At 39.4% G+C, this 14,663-nt stretch overlaps 1 protein-coding gene across 3 annotated transcripts in view; it reads left to right on the top strand.

Moving 5' to 3' along the window:
• Window positions 1-1,313, top strand: part of UBAP1 (ubiquitin associated protein 1) — a 100,767-nt gene extending 99,454 nt beyond the window's left edge. For all 3 annotated transcript variants that reach the window (XM_053701039.1, XM_053701037.1, XM_053701038.1), the window contains one exon: window positions 169-1,313. In XM_053701039.1, coding sequence (XP_053557014.1) covers window positions 169-309 — 141 coding nt within the window. In that variant the 3' untranslated portion in view covers window positions 310-1,313. The remainder of the gene's footprint in view (window positions 1-168) is intronic.
• The last annotated feature ends 13,350 nt before the right edge of the window (window positions 1,314-14,663 follow it).

The following is a 14,663-nucleotide window of genomic DNA, read 5'->3' as shown; positions in this document are numbered from 1 at the left end:
CAACCTAAAATCATGAGGTCTTCATGACGGCTACTTTTTTTTTTTCATTTTATTTAAATTATCCACTTTCAAAATATTAAGAGATATTTGAACAGTTGTGCATAGAATTGTTAGTCCAGTCGTTAGTTATGGCTAATTTTTTAAATGTGATTTTTTTTTTTTTTTTAGACCATGGAGTTTCTTCAGTTGATGAACAACTTCAAAGAAATGGGATTTAAGCAAAAAGACATTAAAGAAGTTCTATTATTACATAATAATGACCAAGACAAAGCTCTAGAGGAACTTATGGCACGTGCTGGTGCAAGCTGAATACACCGCACTGGATATCATTCCCTATTAGGATATTTACAAAAAAAAGAAAATACTTGTTGGATGTTTTCAAGAAGAACAGACTATTTTAATGAAGACTGGGTTAGAATCTCTTTCTGCAAACCCAGAACATTATGGAGCATTAATCCATGTCCTGAGCTTAACCGGTTTCCCTTCAAAGAAAATGCCAGCTAAAAATGCAAGTGCCCTTTTTCTCCCAACCTTTCAAGCTCGGCAAGGAAATAATCATTTTTACTGAACTTTATTTGCTTGAGACAGAGGGTTTTTTATTTTATTTGGGGGTTGTTTTTTTGTTTTGTTTTTTTGCAGTGGTATCGGAGAAAATCTAAACGCAAAAGCATCAAATAACATAATTTTGCGTGAAGCTGCTTTTTGTGCTATACTGGAATACATACTGTTGTACTCTGATAAAGCAATCTTTAGTGCAATGGATTTTTCTTTATTTTAGATATAATTTAGTGCTACACTGGTTAATATAATACTCTTGTAATTAGAGTATAATGCAACTTAACATATTTTGGTTCCTACGTCTCCCATACTACAGCTCTCTTAACCAGATGATTAATGTTAGCACTGGTAAAGCTGTGAATAGTGTTTGGAACATTTAAATATTTGCTAAGTTATTTGTTTAAAAGCTTTATCTGTGCATCTGGTATATACTTTCCTCTTTTCTGGAACATGTACGTCTTTTCTGTCCCAGTGTTATTTAAAGAGAGATTTCCAAATATAAAATCAGCCTTTCACCTAAAAACTGTCAGTGTGGATCTGATTTCTTTTAAGCACTTTGTTTTCACCGCGTTGGTTTACTTTTTCACACTGTTATCAGTTACATTACAAATTTATAGTTCTACAATTAAAAAGGTGTATTATGTTGTACATTGTTAAATAAAAAAAACACTTGTAAATCTAAGTCTTGAATCTATAAGTAATTTGCTAAATATTTGATTCTGCCTAAAGAGGTACTAATAAAACACTTAAATATCTGTAGTGTGCTATTTTTTTAATTGACAATTTACAGATGTTACATTCTGATTGATTAGACAATTGCACTTGGCACAAAGCAAATACTACAGTGGAATTGGCTTATAGATGTGGATTGGAGAAACATTTGCTTTGGTGCCTGGTATACAATAAATTGCTTTTAAAGGGACAGTTCACCCCAAACTTTTCTCCCTTTTTAACTTATTCCCAATGATCCTTTTTACCTGTTAGAGTGTATTAAATTGGTTACAAGTAGCTCCATTACTCCTATTTTAGCATTTAACTGATTTAATCTGGGGTATAGCCACCTATACTGAAAGTTTTCATACTGGAGTATATGCTATTGACCAGCCTCAGTAAACACAATCAGCAGAAGAAGTTACTCTCAGTGGGATGCAGGACAGTTAAATAATAAAATGATCATTTTCCATTGTTCTCTCTATGTATTGAGCTTTGGTGTTCCAGACAAATATAAGATAAGGAAGCAAGACTGTGTACACAGTTATGACATGAGATCTGATATTACCTTTAAGTTCAACCCATTGTAATAGGCTGTGGTTTCAAAGCATAAAACCAGCTACTTCATATACACAAACCTGAAAATGCAATTTCTCAAATATTTTATACTCTGCAGCTGGTATAACAAGTCATTTAAAATACATTAATGGAAAAACTATTTTACAGTGTACTGTCTTTTTAAGCTTTCATGATTACAAATAGTAAACAGAACAATGGATTCCAACCTCTTGTTTAAAATGACCTTCATTCCTTCTTTACAGGGTCCATAGGAACAAACTACAACTATTCAGGCCTACTATAGACCCTTAGTCATGTATGTTAATTATACACAGGTTTGTACCTTGTATCTGTTACAGAAAAAAAAACAAAATTCAATATGACACATGCATTTTTTGCAGTATCTCACATAAAATATTGTTAAAAAAAAAAATTCTATTCACACAATATAAAACCTATATGTACAAAAACTAAGAGATTATAGCACATATAAATCCAATCAAAATCACTGTTTAATCCTTTAAGGATTAACGATCACATATTGTAAATCCAGAACATTTCCCTGGTTTTTAATCAATCATATCACTCCCTCTCAATAGGTTAAGTATTCTTTCAATAACTTAACTGACTGAAGTTATAACCTCCTGAGAGGAAGTGGCATCTTTATCCTTCTGTCTGATGTTCAATTTATGCTCCGTAATTCTTTCTTTAATTTCCCTAGATGTTTCTCCTATATTAATTAACCCACATGGGCACTTACGTAAACATATGTAGATCTACATGTCAGGTATTCTGTTATTTTGAACTTTGTCCCCTTTGTTGGATGGAACTTTTATTTCTTTCAAAGGATAATTTATGAAAGCATCAACCAAGGCATTACAATATTGCAATATATGTATTTTTCTCAATATTCACACTATTTTATAAGGTAAATTGTTGTTTTGAGTAATGAAAGTTAAAGGATTACTTTCTGTTATAATTTTTAAGCTAAACAACTAACATATTAAAATTAATAAACATTAATTAAAACCTACTGACCTATATTTTCTCCAAAACGAAGTTTCATAACGTTCTAAAAGTTTTATCTTTTATTCGCCGATGATGTCACGTTATCCTGCCCACTATTTTCAGCACTGCGTGTTCAAAATACTTAAACCAATAACTTTGTGTTTAAAGCGCCATTTTGAAACCTAGGTATTGTAAACGGATTGGTACAGAGCAAACGATACCCAAGGAGTGGGTTTGGAAAACAATTAAATTTGCAGACAAGATTTCTGATATACGGTAGAAATATGTTAATGAAATGCTTACAGTGGCCCTTTAAACTCTTTTTTTGGTAACATTTCTTTATTCATAACCTGAGGAAGTTGTTCCATAATTAGTTTACTAAGAACTGGATACCAGTTTCACTCACTGTTGTACATTAAATTTGCTTTATTAATTTGATTAGTATGATCTCTTAATTCCTGATAAAACAAGGGACAGCTATAGGCTGCAATATTGCCCCCACACACGCAAACCTTTTTATGAACAACTTTGAGGAACATTTTGTTTATCCTTATAGATCTATTTTTATCAGTTACTATGCATCTCACTTGCATAAACTGACTTTTTAGTATAGCCTTAAATTCTAAAATTTGAGATTACAGGAAATGGCTAGTAAATTTGTAGACGGAGTATCTAAAAAAACTAGTTATGGAGCAACTTAACATTACTCAATACAAGAGGTTTTTATTAAATAGTACAGAGATTGAGAAAATATTTGCATACATTGCAAAATTGTAATCCCTCAGTTGATGCTTTCATAAATTTTCCTATGGTATTTTAAACAAGAGGCTAGACTCCATCTTTGTGTTTTTATCTGGATAGAATCCAAGCCACCAGGCTGACTATAAGGGTCAGACAAATGCCAAATTGGGATGGCTAAAGTGGGGAGTGGCCAACTTAGACCAGATCCTAAAAAAGTCATACTGGATTGGCCCACCCTGACCACTAAAAAAACAAGTCCTTGGTGAAGCCAGTTACTTCCAAGTTTGTGCCTTATTACAGTACTGTAGCCAAACCTTTGAATGACCTGACCAAAATGCTCTGCCCCCTGTTGTTTATTGGTCTCCAGCTTGTGGTCACACCTTTATCATTGAATGCAGCTCTGGCTAGGTCCCTTGCAGCTCCAGACGGTTTATAGTACAGACTGAGGCTTCAATGTTAGCAATTGGTGCTGTTCTCCGTTAAATTAACGCTGAAGGGGAGACAAACACCCCATTCTTAGCAGAAAGTTATTGAACAGAGAGGTGGAGTATGCAGCAATCGGGGGGGGGGGAATAATAATTTATGCTTGGCTTATAAATTAATTTCTTTCATGGTGGCGAGAGTCCATGATTCAATACTTTCAGGCCACTAGTTGGAGGCAAAGGTTCACAATCCCCCAAGGGCTCTAAAACCCCTCCCACCTTACTGGTAACTAAATATATGTTGGAGAGGATGTGGCTCGAAAAGCGCATTACTACATATATGGTGGGAATGCCAAGTTATCCAACCCTTTTGGAATGATATCCATAGTGGTGTTGAGAAATTACTCAATTGCACAATCCCTAAACCTCCTTTGGTATACCTCTTAAATGGAAAATTAAAGCTACCATGCAAATTACTGGCTTCTCTTTTTAGATCCTGTAGCAAGAAGAACAGAGCGCACACCCACATCAAGGTAGACGTTTTAACATTTATTACACATATAGCGGTTAAAAACACTCACAAGATAGTTAAAAAGTACAAGCCTGTATCCCACTGTAAGGGAAGAAATCGAGCAGTCCCGGTTCACATCCAGTGAATATCCTTTAGGAACTCAAAAATACAAAAGTCAGATTGTTTCCCTGCAGCTGAAGTTAGTCCTTAGGAGCCTCGTCAAGCTCTGCCCCCACCGCTTTTCGTTCGCCCTGTGCAAGCTTTTTCAAGAGGAAAATAATTGTAACTTGTATGGAACAGTGTGTCCTTAAAAGCAGGATGCTGAATACCCATTGGTAGTCCAGTGACCAATCTAATAACAGTGAAACGGCACGGCCTCACAGACAGTACGTGTACGTGCTGACGTCACTATGACGTTCTCCAATCCTTGAGTGCTTAGACTATTCCATACATTTTCATGTCAGTCAAGTATGCTAGATGGTCCGGACCGGCCTCTAAACGGAGGTAAACACAAACACTGACACTCTCCTTGCACAAGGCACATTGAACATTGTTCTACTTTACACAAGATCTCTATTTTGTACACAGAAAGAATGAATGGGTGATACAATGTAAAAATCGAACATCATAAATTTGTATTAATATCTATGTACACACAATAGGCTAATATACTTAAAAACAATTCACCTATAAAAATGATTTAACTAAAAGACACACATTACTTCTATAATACATTCATATAGATAAAAAAAAAAATATATAAAAGATAAGTAATAAAAAGCCTTATAAGCACTCACCGATTGGAGAACGTCTGTGAGGCCGTGCCGTTTCACTGTTATTATATTGGTCACTGGACTACCAATGGGTATTCAGCATCCTGCTTTTAAGGACACGCTGTTCCATAAAACTTAAAATTATTTTCCTCTTGAAAAAGTTCGCACAGGGCGAACGAAACGCGCGGTGGGGGCGGAGCTTGACGAGGCTCCTAAGGACTAACTTCAGCTGCAGGGAAACGATCTGACTTTTGTATTTTTGAGTTCCTAAAGGATATTCACTGGATGTGAACCGGGACTGCTCGATTTCTTCCCTTACAGTGGGATACAGGCTTGTGCTTTTTAACTATCTTGTGGGTGTTTTTAACCGCTATATGTGTAATAAATGTTAAAACGTCTACCTTGATGTGATGTGAGTGTGCCCTCTGTTCTTCTCGCTACAGGATCTTCATATATAGAGTTTTGTGACATATCTCTGGAAGCAGCTGCAACCCACGAATTGGATCTGTGACGTTTTGGGACCATTTGACCTCACATTGATCTTTTTTTCATCAACTCCATATAACTGTATGTGGTATAAGAAGTATCCAAGTATCATTTATTTGTTTATTTTACTACTTCTTTGTGTAGTTTTAAGTAACTTCTGAATATTTTATTTATAATATGTCCTTTGTGAGACAATAGTATATGGTATATAAGTGTATTCTCAGCATTAACTGTTTAACCCCTTATAACATCACTTAGTCCATTTCTAGTTGCGCTGTAAATATTTTGTGTTTTACTTTACTTCTCTTTTTAGAACCTTACTTAACTCTGCTAAAAGATTAATACCCAGATATTGGAAAAAAACTAATTTTTTTGCTTACCTGATCAATTTATTTCTTGACACTGAGTCCACAGATCATCATCAATTACTGCTGGCCAGGAGTGATATTCCCAACAGTAATTGATGATGATCCGTGGACTCGTGTCATTAGAAAGAAAATGAAATGTATGCTTACCTGATAAATTTCTTTCCTTCTTGACACGGTGAGTCCACGGATCATCATCAATTACTTTTGGGAATATCACTCCTGGCCAGCAGTAATTGATGATGATCCGTGGACTCACTGTGTGATAGAAAGAAAAACAATCCTCCAACACTTACAGAATGGTACAACTTGGTGAACTTCACTCTGAATCTAGAACAAATTGCATACACACATCAGGGTAGAAAATACTTTTTCTCTTGTAAGATGTATCGAGTCCACGGATTCATCCATACTTGTGGGATATACTCCTTCCTTACAGGAAGTGGCAAAGATAGCACCCACAGCAGAGCTGTCTATATAGCTCCTCCCTTAGCTCCACCCCCAGTCATTCTCTTTGCCTACTCCAAGTACTAGGAAGGGTAAAGTGAGTGTGGTGACAAAAATGTTAGTTTTTATTTTCTCAAGCAAATGTTTGTTATTTTAAATGGTACCGGTGTGTACTATTCACTCTCTGGCAGAAAAGGGATGAAGAATTCTGCAAGGAGGATGATGACAGCACTTTGTAACTAAGATCCACTGCAGTTCTCACAAGGGCTGAAGAGTACAGGAAAACTTCAGTTGGGGGAACGTTTTTTTTTCTAGACAGACTGTGATTATTCTAGAAAAGGCTGGCAATATCCCCATGAGGGAAGGGTAAGCTGTATTCAGACACTTAGTAGGAATCCCAGCTTGCATAAAGAGCTCATTGGTTACTGGTGACACTGTTAGGAAAAAACGTTTTTTTATTGCAAACATAACGTTTTTTTGAGGGACTTTAAGGGGTCATTGTGGCTTGTTTAAGGGTTATTAACCCACATGGTTAGTTTAGAAACACTCTTGTGTGTTTCTTTTAGGCCCCATAACATCGAGTGAGGTGGGAGGGGCCTATTTTCGCGCCTCAGTTGCGCAGTTTCTTTTACTCAGAGACATCCAGCTGCTTTCCCAGAGGGTCCTGCTGTGTTTGAGGGCTTAAAAGAAGTTTTTCCCCCACAAATCTTTCCTAAAAGGCAGGTAGGTGCCACAGCAGAGCTGTGGCAAGGTGCTGAACGTTTTTCTCTTGTAAGGTGTATCCAGTCCACGGATCATCCATTACTTGTGGGATATTCTCCTTCCCAACAGGAAGCTGCAAGAGGACCACCCACAGCAGAGCTGTCTATATAGCTCCTCCTCTCCCTGCCACCTCCAGTCATTCTCTTGCAGCTCTCGACAAGAAAGGAAGTAGTTAGAGAGATGTGGTGTAATTTAGTTGTTTTTCTTCAAATCAAAAGTTTATTTTCAAATGGTACCGGAGTTGTACTATTTTGGTCTCAGGCAGAAAGTAGAAGAAGAGTCTGCCTGTGGTCTTTAATGATCTTAGCAGGTTGTAACTAAGTTCCATTGCCGTTCTCACACATAACTGAAGAGAGAGGTAACTTCAGCTGGGGAATGGCGTGCAGGTTTTCCTGCTATGAGGTATGTGCAGTTAAAATTTTTCTAGAGAAATGTAAATGCTAGAAAATGCTGTTAATACCGGATTTATCTGAGGTAAGCCTGATTACAGTGATTTAACAACAACTAGTATCATGCTTGCTGTTAGAGGTAATACTCTTATTATTTTTCACATTTCTGACATATAAAAAGTTTGCTGGAAGTGCTTAAACGTTTTTTATATGCATATTGGTGATAAAACTTTATTGGGGCTTAGTTTTTTTCCACATGGCTGGCTAATTTTTGCCTAGGGATAGTTTTGTTTGGCCTTCCACTGTGAATACATAAGTGGGAGGGGCCTATTTTCGCGCCTAAATGCGCATTAGATTTTGCAGCCTGAGACATCCAGTTTCCCTGAAGGAGTCCCCTAAATGCTTAGGACCTCTCTGAAGGGTTTTTGTGCTTTCCAAAGTTGATTGTATGGGAAGGTAGGGCCACCGCAGAGCTGTGGCGTTTATTTTGTTTTTTTTTTATCCGTTTTTGAAACTAAGGGGTTAATCATCCATTTGCAAGTGGGTGCAATGCTCTGTTAGCCTATTATACACACTGTAAAAATTTCGTTTGACTTACTGCTTTTTATCACAGTTTTTCAAATTCTGACCTTTTTTATTTTTCTTAAAGGCACAGTACCATTTTTATTTTTTGCTTGTTTACTTTCATTAAAGTGTTTTCCAAGCTTGCTGGACTCTGCTAATCTGTTTAAACATGTCTGACATAGAGGAAACTCCTTGTTCATTATGTTTAGAAGCCATGGTGGAACCCCCTCTTAGAATGTGTACCAAATGTAATGATTTCACTTTAAGTTATAAAGACCATATTCTGTCTTTAAAAGATTTATCACCACAGGAAACTGACAAGGGGGAAGTTATGCCGACTAACTCGCCTCACGTGTCAGAACCTTTAACTCCCGCTCAAGGGACTCCCGCTCAAGAGGCGCCAAGTACATCTATCGCGCCCATGGCGTTTACTTTACAAGACATGGCGGCAGTCATGGATAATACCCTTTCAGCGGTATTATCCAAACTACCTGGGTTACGAGGAAAGCGAGACAGCTCTGGAGTTAGAAGGAATACAGAGCACTCTGACGCTTTAGTAGCTATGTCTGATACCCCCTCACAATATGCAGAAGCTAAGGAAGGAGAGCTTCTTTCTGTGGGTGATTTTTCTGATTCAGGGAAGATGCTTCAACCTGATTCTGATATGTCAACATTTAAATTTAAGCTTGAAAACCTCCACGTGTTGCTCAGGGAGGTTTTAGCTACTCTGAATGACTGTGACACCATTATAGTGCCAGAGAAAATGTGCAGATTGGATAAATACTATGCAGTGCCTGTTTACACTGATGTTTTTCCAATACCTAAAAGGTTTTCAGAAATTATTACTAAGGAATGGGATAGACCAGGTGTTCCGTTCTCTACCCCTCCTGTCTTTAAGAAAATGTTTCCCATAGATTCTGCCATACAGTACTTATGGCAAACGGTCCCTAAGGTGGAGGGAGCAGTTTCTACTCTAGCTAAGCGTACTACTATCCCTGTCGAGGACAGTTGTGCTTTCTTAGTTAGATCCAATGGATAAAAAGTTAGAGGGTTACCTTAAGAAAATGTTTATTCAACAAGTTTTTATTCTACAGCCTCTTGCATGCATTGCCCTGGTCACTGCTGCTGCGGCGGCCTTCTGGTTTGAGTCTCTGGAAGAGGCCTTACAAGTAGAGACCCCATTGGATGTTATACTTGACAAGCTTAGAGCACTTAAGCTAGCCAATTCATTTGTTTCTGATGCCATTGTTCATTTAACTAAACTAACGGCTAAGAATTCTGGTTTTGCTATTCAGGCGCGTAGGGCGCTATGGCTTAAATCATGGTCAGCTGACGTTACTTCAAAGTCTAAGCTTCTTAATATTCCCTTCAAGGGGCAGACCCTATTCGGGCCTGGATTGAAGGAGATCATTTCTGATATTACTGGTGGAAAAGGTCATGCCCTTCCTCAGGATAGGTCTAACAAGTTAAGGACCAAACAAACTAATTTTCGTGCCTTTCGAAACTTTAAGATGGGTGCGGCATCAACTTCCTCTAATACAAAACAAGAGGGAAATTTTGCCCAGTCCAAGCCGGTCTGGAGACCTAACCAGACTTGGAACAAAGGTAAGCAGGCAAAGAAACCTGCTGCTGCCTCTAAGACAGCATGAAGGATTGGCCCCCGATCCGGTAACGGATCTAGTAGGGGGCAGACTTTCTCTCTTCGCCCAGGTTTGGGTAGGAGATGTCCAGGATCCCTGGGCGTTGGAAATTGTGTCCCAGGGATATCTTCTGGACTTCAGAGCTTCCCCTCCAAAAGGGAGGTTTCACCTTTCACAATTATCTGCAAATCAGATAAAGAGAGAGGCATTCTTACATTGTGTTCAAGACCTCCAAGTTATGGGAGTGATACACCCAGTTCCAAAGGAGGAACAGGGTCAAGGTTTCTATTCAAATCTATTTGTGGTTCCCAAAAAAGAGGGAACCTTCAGACCAATATTAGATCTCAAGATCCTAAACAAATTTCTCAGGGTCCCATCATTCAAGATGGAGACTATTCGAACCATCCTACCTATGATCCAGAAGGGTCAATACATGACTACTGTGGACTTAAAGGATGCTTATCTTCACATTCCGATACACAAAGATCATCATCGGTTTCTCAGGTTTGCCTTCCTAGACAGGCATTACCAGTTTGTGGCTCTTCCCTTTGGGTTAGCTACAGCTCCAAGAATCTTTACAAAGGTTCTGGGGTCACTTCTGGCGGTCCTAAGGCCGCGGGGCATAGCAGTAGCCCCTTACTTAGACGACATTCTGATACAGGCGTCAAATTGCCAAGTCTCATACGGACATCGTTCTGGCATTCCTGAGATCGCATGGGTGGAAGGTGAACGAAAAGAAGAGTTCTCTATCCCCTCTCACGAGAGTTTCCTTTCTGGGAACTCAAAACTTCTAAATTCTTGCCGTGTTCTTTATTCTACTTCTCGCCCTTCAGTGGCTCAGTGTATGGAAGTAATCGGCTTAATGGTAGCGGAAATGGACATAGTTCAGTTTGCCCGCCTACATCTCAGACCGCTGCAACTCTGCATGCTCAGTCAGTGGAATGGGGATTACACAGATTTGTCCCCTCTACTAAATCTGGATCAAGAGAACAGGGATTCTCTTCTCTGGTGGCTATCTCGGGTCCATCTGTCCAAAGGTATGACCTTTCGCAGGCCAGATTGGACAATAGTAACTACAGACGCCAGCCTTCTGGGCTGGGGGGCAGTCTGGAACTCCCTGAAGGCTCAGGGATCGTGGACTCAGGAGGAGGTTCTCCTCCCGATAAACATTCTGGAACTAAGAGCGATATTCAATGCTCTTTAGGCTTGGCCTCAGCTAGTGACAATGAGGTTCATCAGATTTCAGTCGGACAACATCACGACTGTAGCTTACATCAACCATCAAGGGGGAACAAGGAGTTCCCTAGCGATGTTGGAGGTTTCAAAGATAATTCGTTGGGCAGAGATTTACTTGCCACCTATCAGCTATTCATATCCCAGGAGTAGAGAACTGGGAGGCGGATTTTCTAAGTCGACAGACCTTTCATCCGGGGGAGTGGGAGCTCCATCCGGAAGTGTATGCAAAGTTGATTCAACGTTGGGGCAAACCAGAACTGGATCTCATGGCGTCTCGCCAGAACGCCAAGCTTCCTTGTTACGGGTCCAGGTCCAGGGATCCCAAGGCAGCGCTGATAGATGCTCTAGCAGCGCCTTGGTCCTTCAACCTGGCTTATGTGTTTCCACCGTTTCCTCTGCTCCCTCGTCTGATTGCCAAAATCAAGCAGGAGAGAGCATCAGTGATTTTGATAGCACCTGCGTGGCCACGCAGGACTTGGTATGCAGATCTAGTGGACATGTCATCCTTTCCACCATGGACTCTGCCTCTAAGACAGGACCTTCTACTTCAGGGTCCTTTCAACCATCCAAATCTAATTTCTCTGCGACTGACTGCCGGGAGATTGAACGCTTGATTTTATCAAAGCGTGGCTTCTCCGAGTCAGTCATTGATACCTTAATTCAGGCACGAAAGCCTGTCACCAGGAAAATCTATCATAAAATATTGTGTAAATATCTTCATTGGTGTGAATCCAAGGGTTACTCATGGAGTAAGGTCAGGATTCCTTTGATATTGTCTTTTCTCCAAGATGGATTGGAGAAGGGTTTGTCAGCGAGTTCCTTAAAGGGACAGATTTCTGCTTTGTCTATTCTTTTGCACAAGCGTCTGGCGGATGTTCCAGACGTTCAGGCATTTTGTCAGGCTTTAGTTAGAATCAAGCCTGTGTTTAAACCTGTTGCTCCGCCATGGAGTTTAAATTTAGTTCTTTAAGTTCTTCAAGGGGTTCCGTTTGAACCCTTGCATTCCATAGATATCAAGCTTTTATCTTGGAAAGTTCTGTTTTTGGTAGCTATCTCCTCGGCTCGTAGAGTTTCTGAGTTTTCTGCCTTGCAGTGTGATTCCCCTTATTTGATCTTCCATGCAGATAAGGTAGTTTTGCGTACCAAACCTGGGTTTCTTCCTAAGGTGGTATCTAATAAGAATATCAATCAGGAGATTGTTGTTCCGTCACTGTGTCCTAATCCTTCTTCAAAGAAGGAACGTCTATTACACAATCTTGACGTGGTTCGTGCTTTAAAGTTTTATTTACAAGCTACTAAAGATTTTCGTCTAACATCTGCATTGTTTGTTGTCTACTCTGGACAGAGGAGAGGCCAAAAGGCTTCGGCAACTTCTCTTTCGTTTTGGCTAAGGAGTATAATACGCTTAGCTTATGAGACTGCTGGCCAGCAGCCTCCTGAAAGGATTACAGCTCATTCTACTAGAGCGGTAGCTTCCACATGGGCTTTTAAGAATGAGGCTTCTGTTGAACTGATTTGTAAGGCGACGACTTGGTCTTCGCTTCATACTTTTTCAAAGTTCTATAAATTTGATACTTTTGCTTCTTCGGAGGCTATTTTTGGGAGAAAGGTTTTACAGGCAGTGGTACCTTCCGTTTAAGTACCTGCCTTGTCCCTCCCTTCATCCGTGTCCTATAGCTTTGGTATTGGTATCCCACAAGTAATGGATGATCCGTGGACTGGATACACCTTACAAGAGAAAACATAATTTATGCTTATCTGATAAATTTATTTCTCTTGTGGTTTATCCAGTCCACGGCCCGCCCTGTCATTTTAAGGCAGGTGTGTTTTATTTTTAAAACTACAGTCACCACTGCACCCTATAGTTTCCCCTTTCTCTTGCTTGTCTTCGGTCGAATGACTGGAGGTGGCAGGGAGAGGAGCTATATAGACAGCTCTGCTGTGGGTGATCCTCTTTCAACTTCCTGTTGGGAATGAGAATATCCCACAAGTAATGGATGATCCGTGGACTGGATACACCACAAGAGAAATAAATTTATCAGGTAAGCATAAATTGTTTTTTACCGTTTTTTTTACATTTTGTCAATCCGGTTTTTACATTAAGGGGTTAATTGTTTATTTGTCTAGCTGTGCAAAATTACTAAGGCTTTATGATGCTACTGTAAAAATTTCGTAAAGTTTACTGCTTTTTTACACTGTTTTGCAGAGTTTGTGCATCTTTTTTTTCTCTTAAAGGCACAGTACCGTTTTTTTTTTTTAAAGTATTATTTGCTTTGATTAAAGTGTTTTCCAAGCTTGCTTGTTTCATTACTAGCCTGTTTAACATATCTGACATCAAGGAAAATCCTTGTTCAATGTGTTTAGAAGCCATTGTGGAACCCCCTCTTAGAATGTGTCCCACTTGCACTGATATGTCTATAAATTATAAAGAGCATATTTTAGCACTTAAAAATATAGCAATAGATGATTCTCAGACAGAAGGAAATGAGGGTTTGCCATCTAGCTCTCCCCAAGTGTCACAACCAGTAACACCCCCACAAGTGACGCCAAGTACCTCTAGTGCGTCAAATTCATTTACTTTACAAGACATGGCCACAGTTATGAATACAACCCTCACAGAGGTTTTATCTAAACTGCCTGGTTTACAAGGAAACGTGACAGCTCTGGGTTAAGAACAAATGCTGAGCCGTCTGAGAGTTCCTTCACTGTGTCCTAATCCTTCATCAAAGAAGGAACGTCTGTTGCACAATCTTGATGTGGTTCGTGCTTTAAAATTCTACTTACAAGCAACTAAAGATTTCCGTCAAACATCTTCATTGTTTGTTGTTTATTCTGGTAAGCGTAGAGGTCAAAAGGCTACGGCTACCTCTCTTTCTTTTTGGCTGAAAAGCATCATACGTTTGGCTTATGAGACTGCTGGCCAGCAGCCTCCTGAAAGAATTACTGCTCATTCTACTAGAGCAGTGGCTTCCACATGGGCTTTTAAAAATGAGGCTTCTGTTGAACAGATTTGTAAGGCGGCGACTTGGTCTTCGCTTCATACTTTTTCCAAATTTTACAAATTCGATACTTTTGCTTCTTCAGAGGCTATTTTTAGGAGAAAGGTTCTACAAGCAGTGGTGCCTTCCGTTTAAGGTACCTGTCTTGTCCCTCCCTTCATCCGTGTTCTAAAGCTTTGGTATTGGTATCCCACAAGTATGGATGAATCCGTGGACTCGATACATCTTACAAGAGAAAACAGAATTTATGCTTACCTGATAAATTTCTTTCTCTTGTGATGTATCAAGTCCACGGCCCGCCCTGTTTATTTAAGACAGGTAGTATATTTTTATTTAAAAAACTTCAGTCACCTCTGCACCCTATAGTTTCTCCTTTTCTTCCTAGCCTTCGGTCGAATGACTGGGGGGTGGAGCTAAGGGAGGAGCTATATAGACAGCTCTGCTGTGGGTGCTCTCTTTGCCACTTCCTGTAAGGAAGGAGAATATCCCACAA

The sequence above is a fragment of the Bombina bombina genome, chromosome 2, assembly GCF_027579735.1.
Source record: "Bombina bombina isolate aBomBom1 chromosome 2, aBomBom1.pri, whole genome shotgun sequence".
Classification (NCBI taxonomy): domain Eukaryota; kingdom Metazoa; phylum Chordata; class Amphibia; order Anura; family Bombinatoridae; genus Bombina; species Bombina bombina.
Note: the sequence above shows the minus strand (reverse complement) of the source record. Positions and strands in the feature narration are given on the sequence as shown.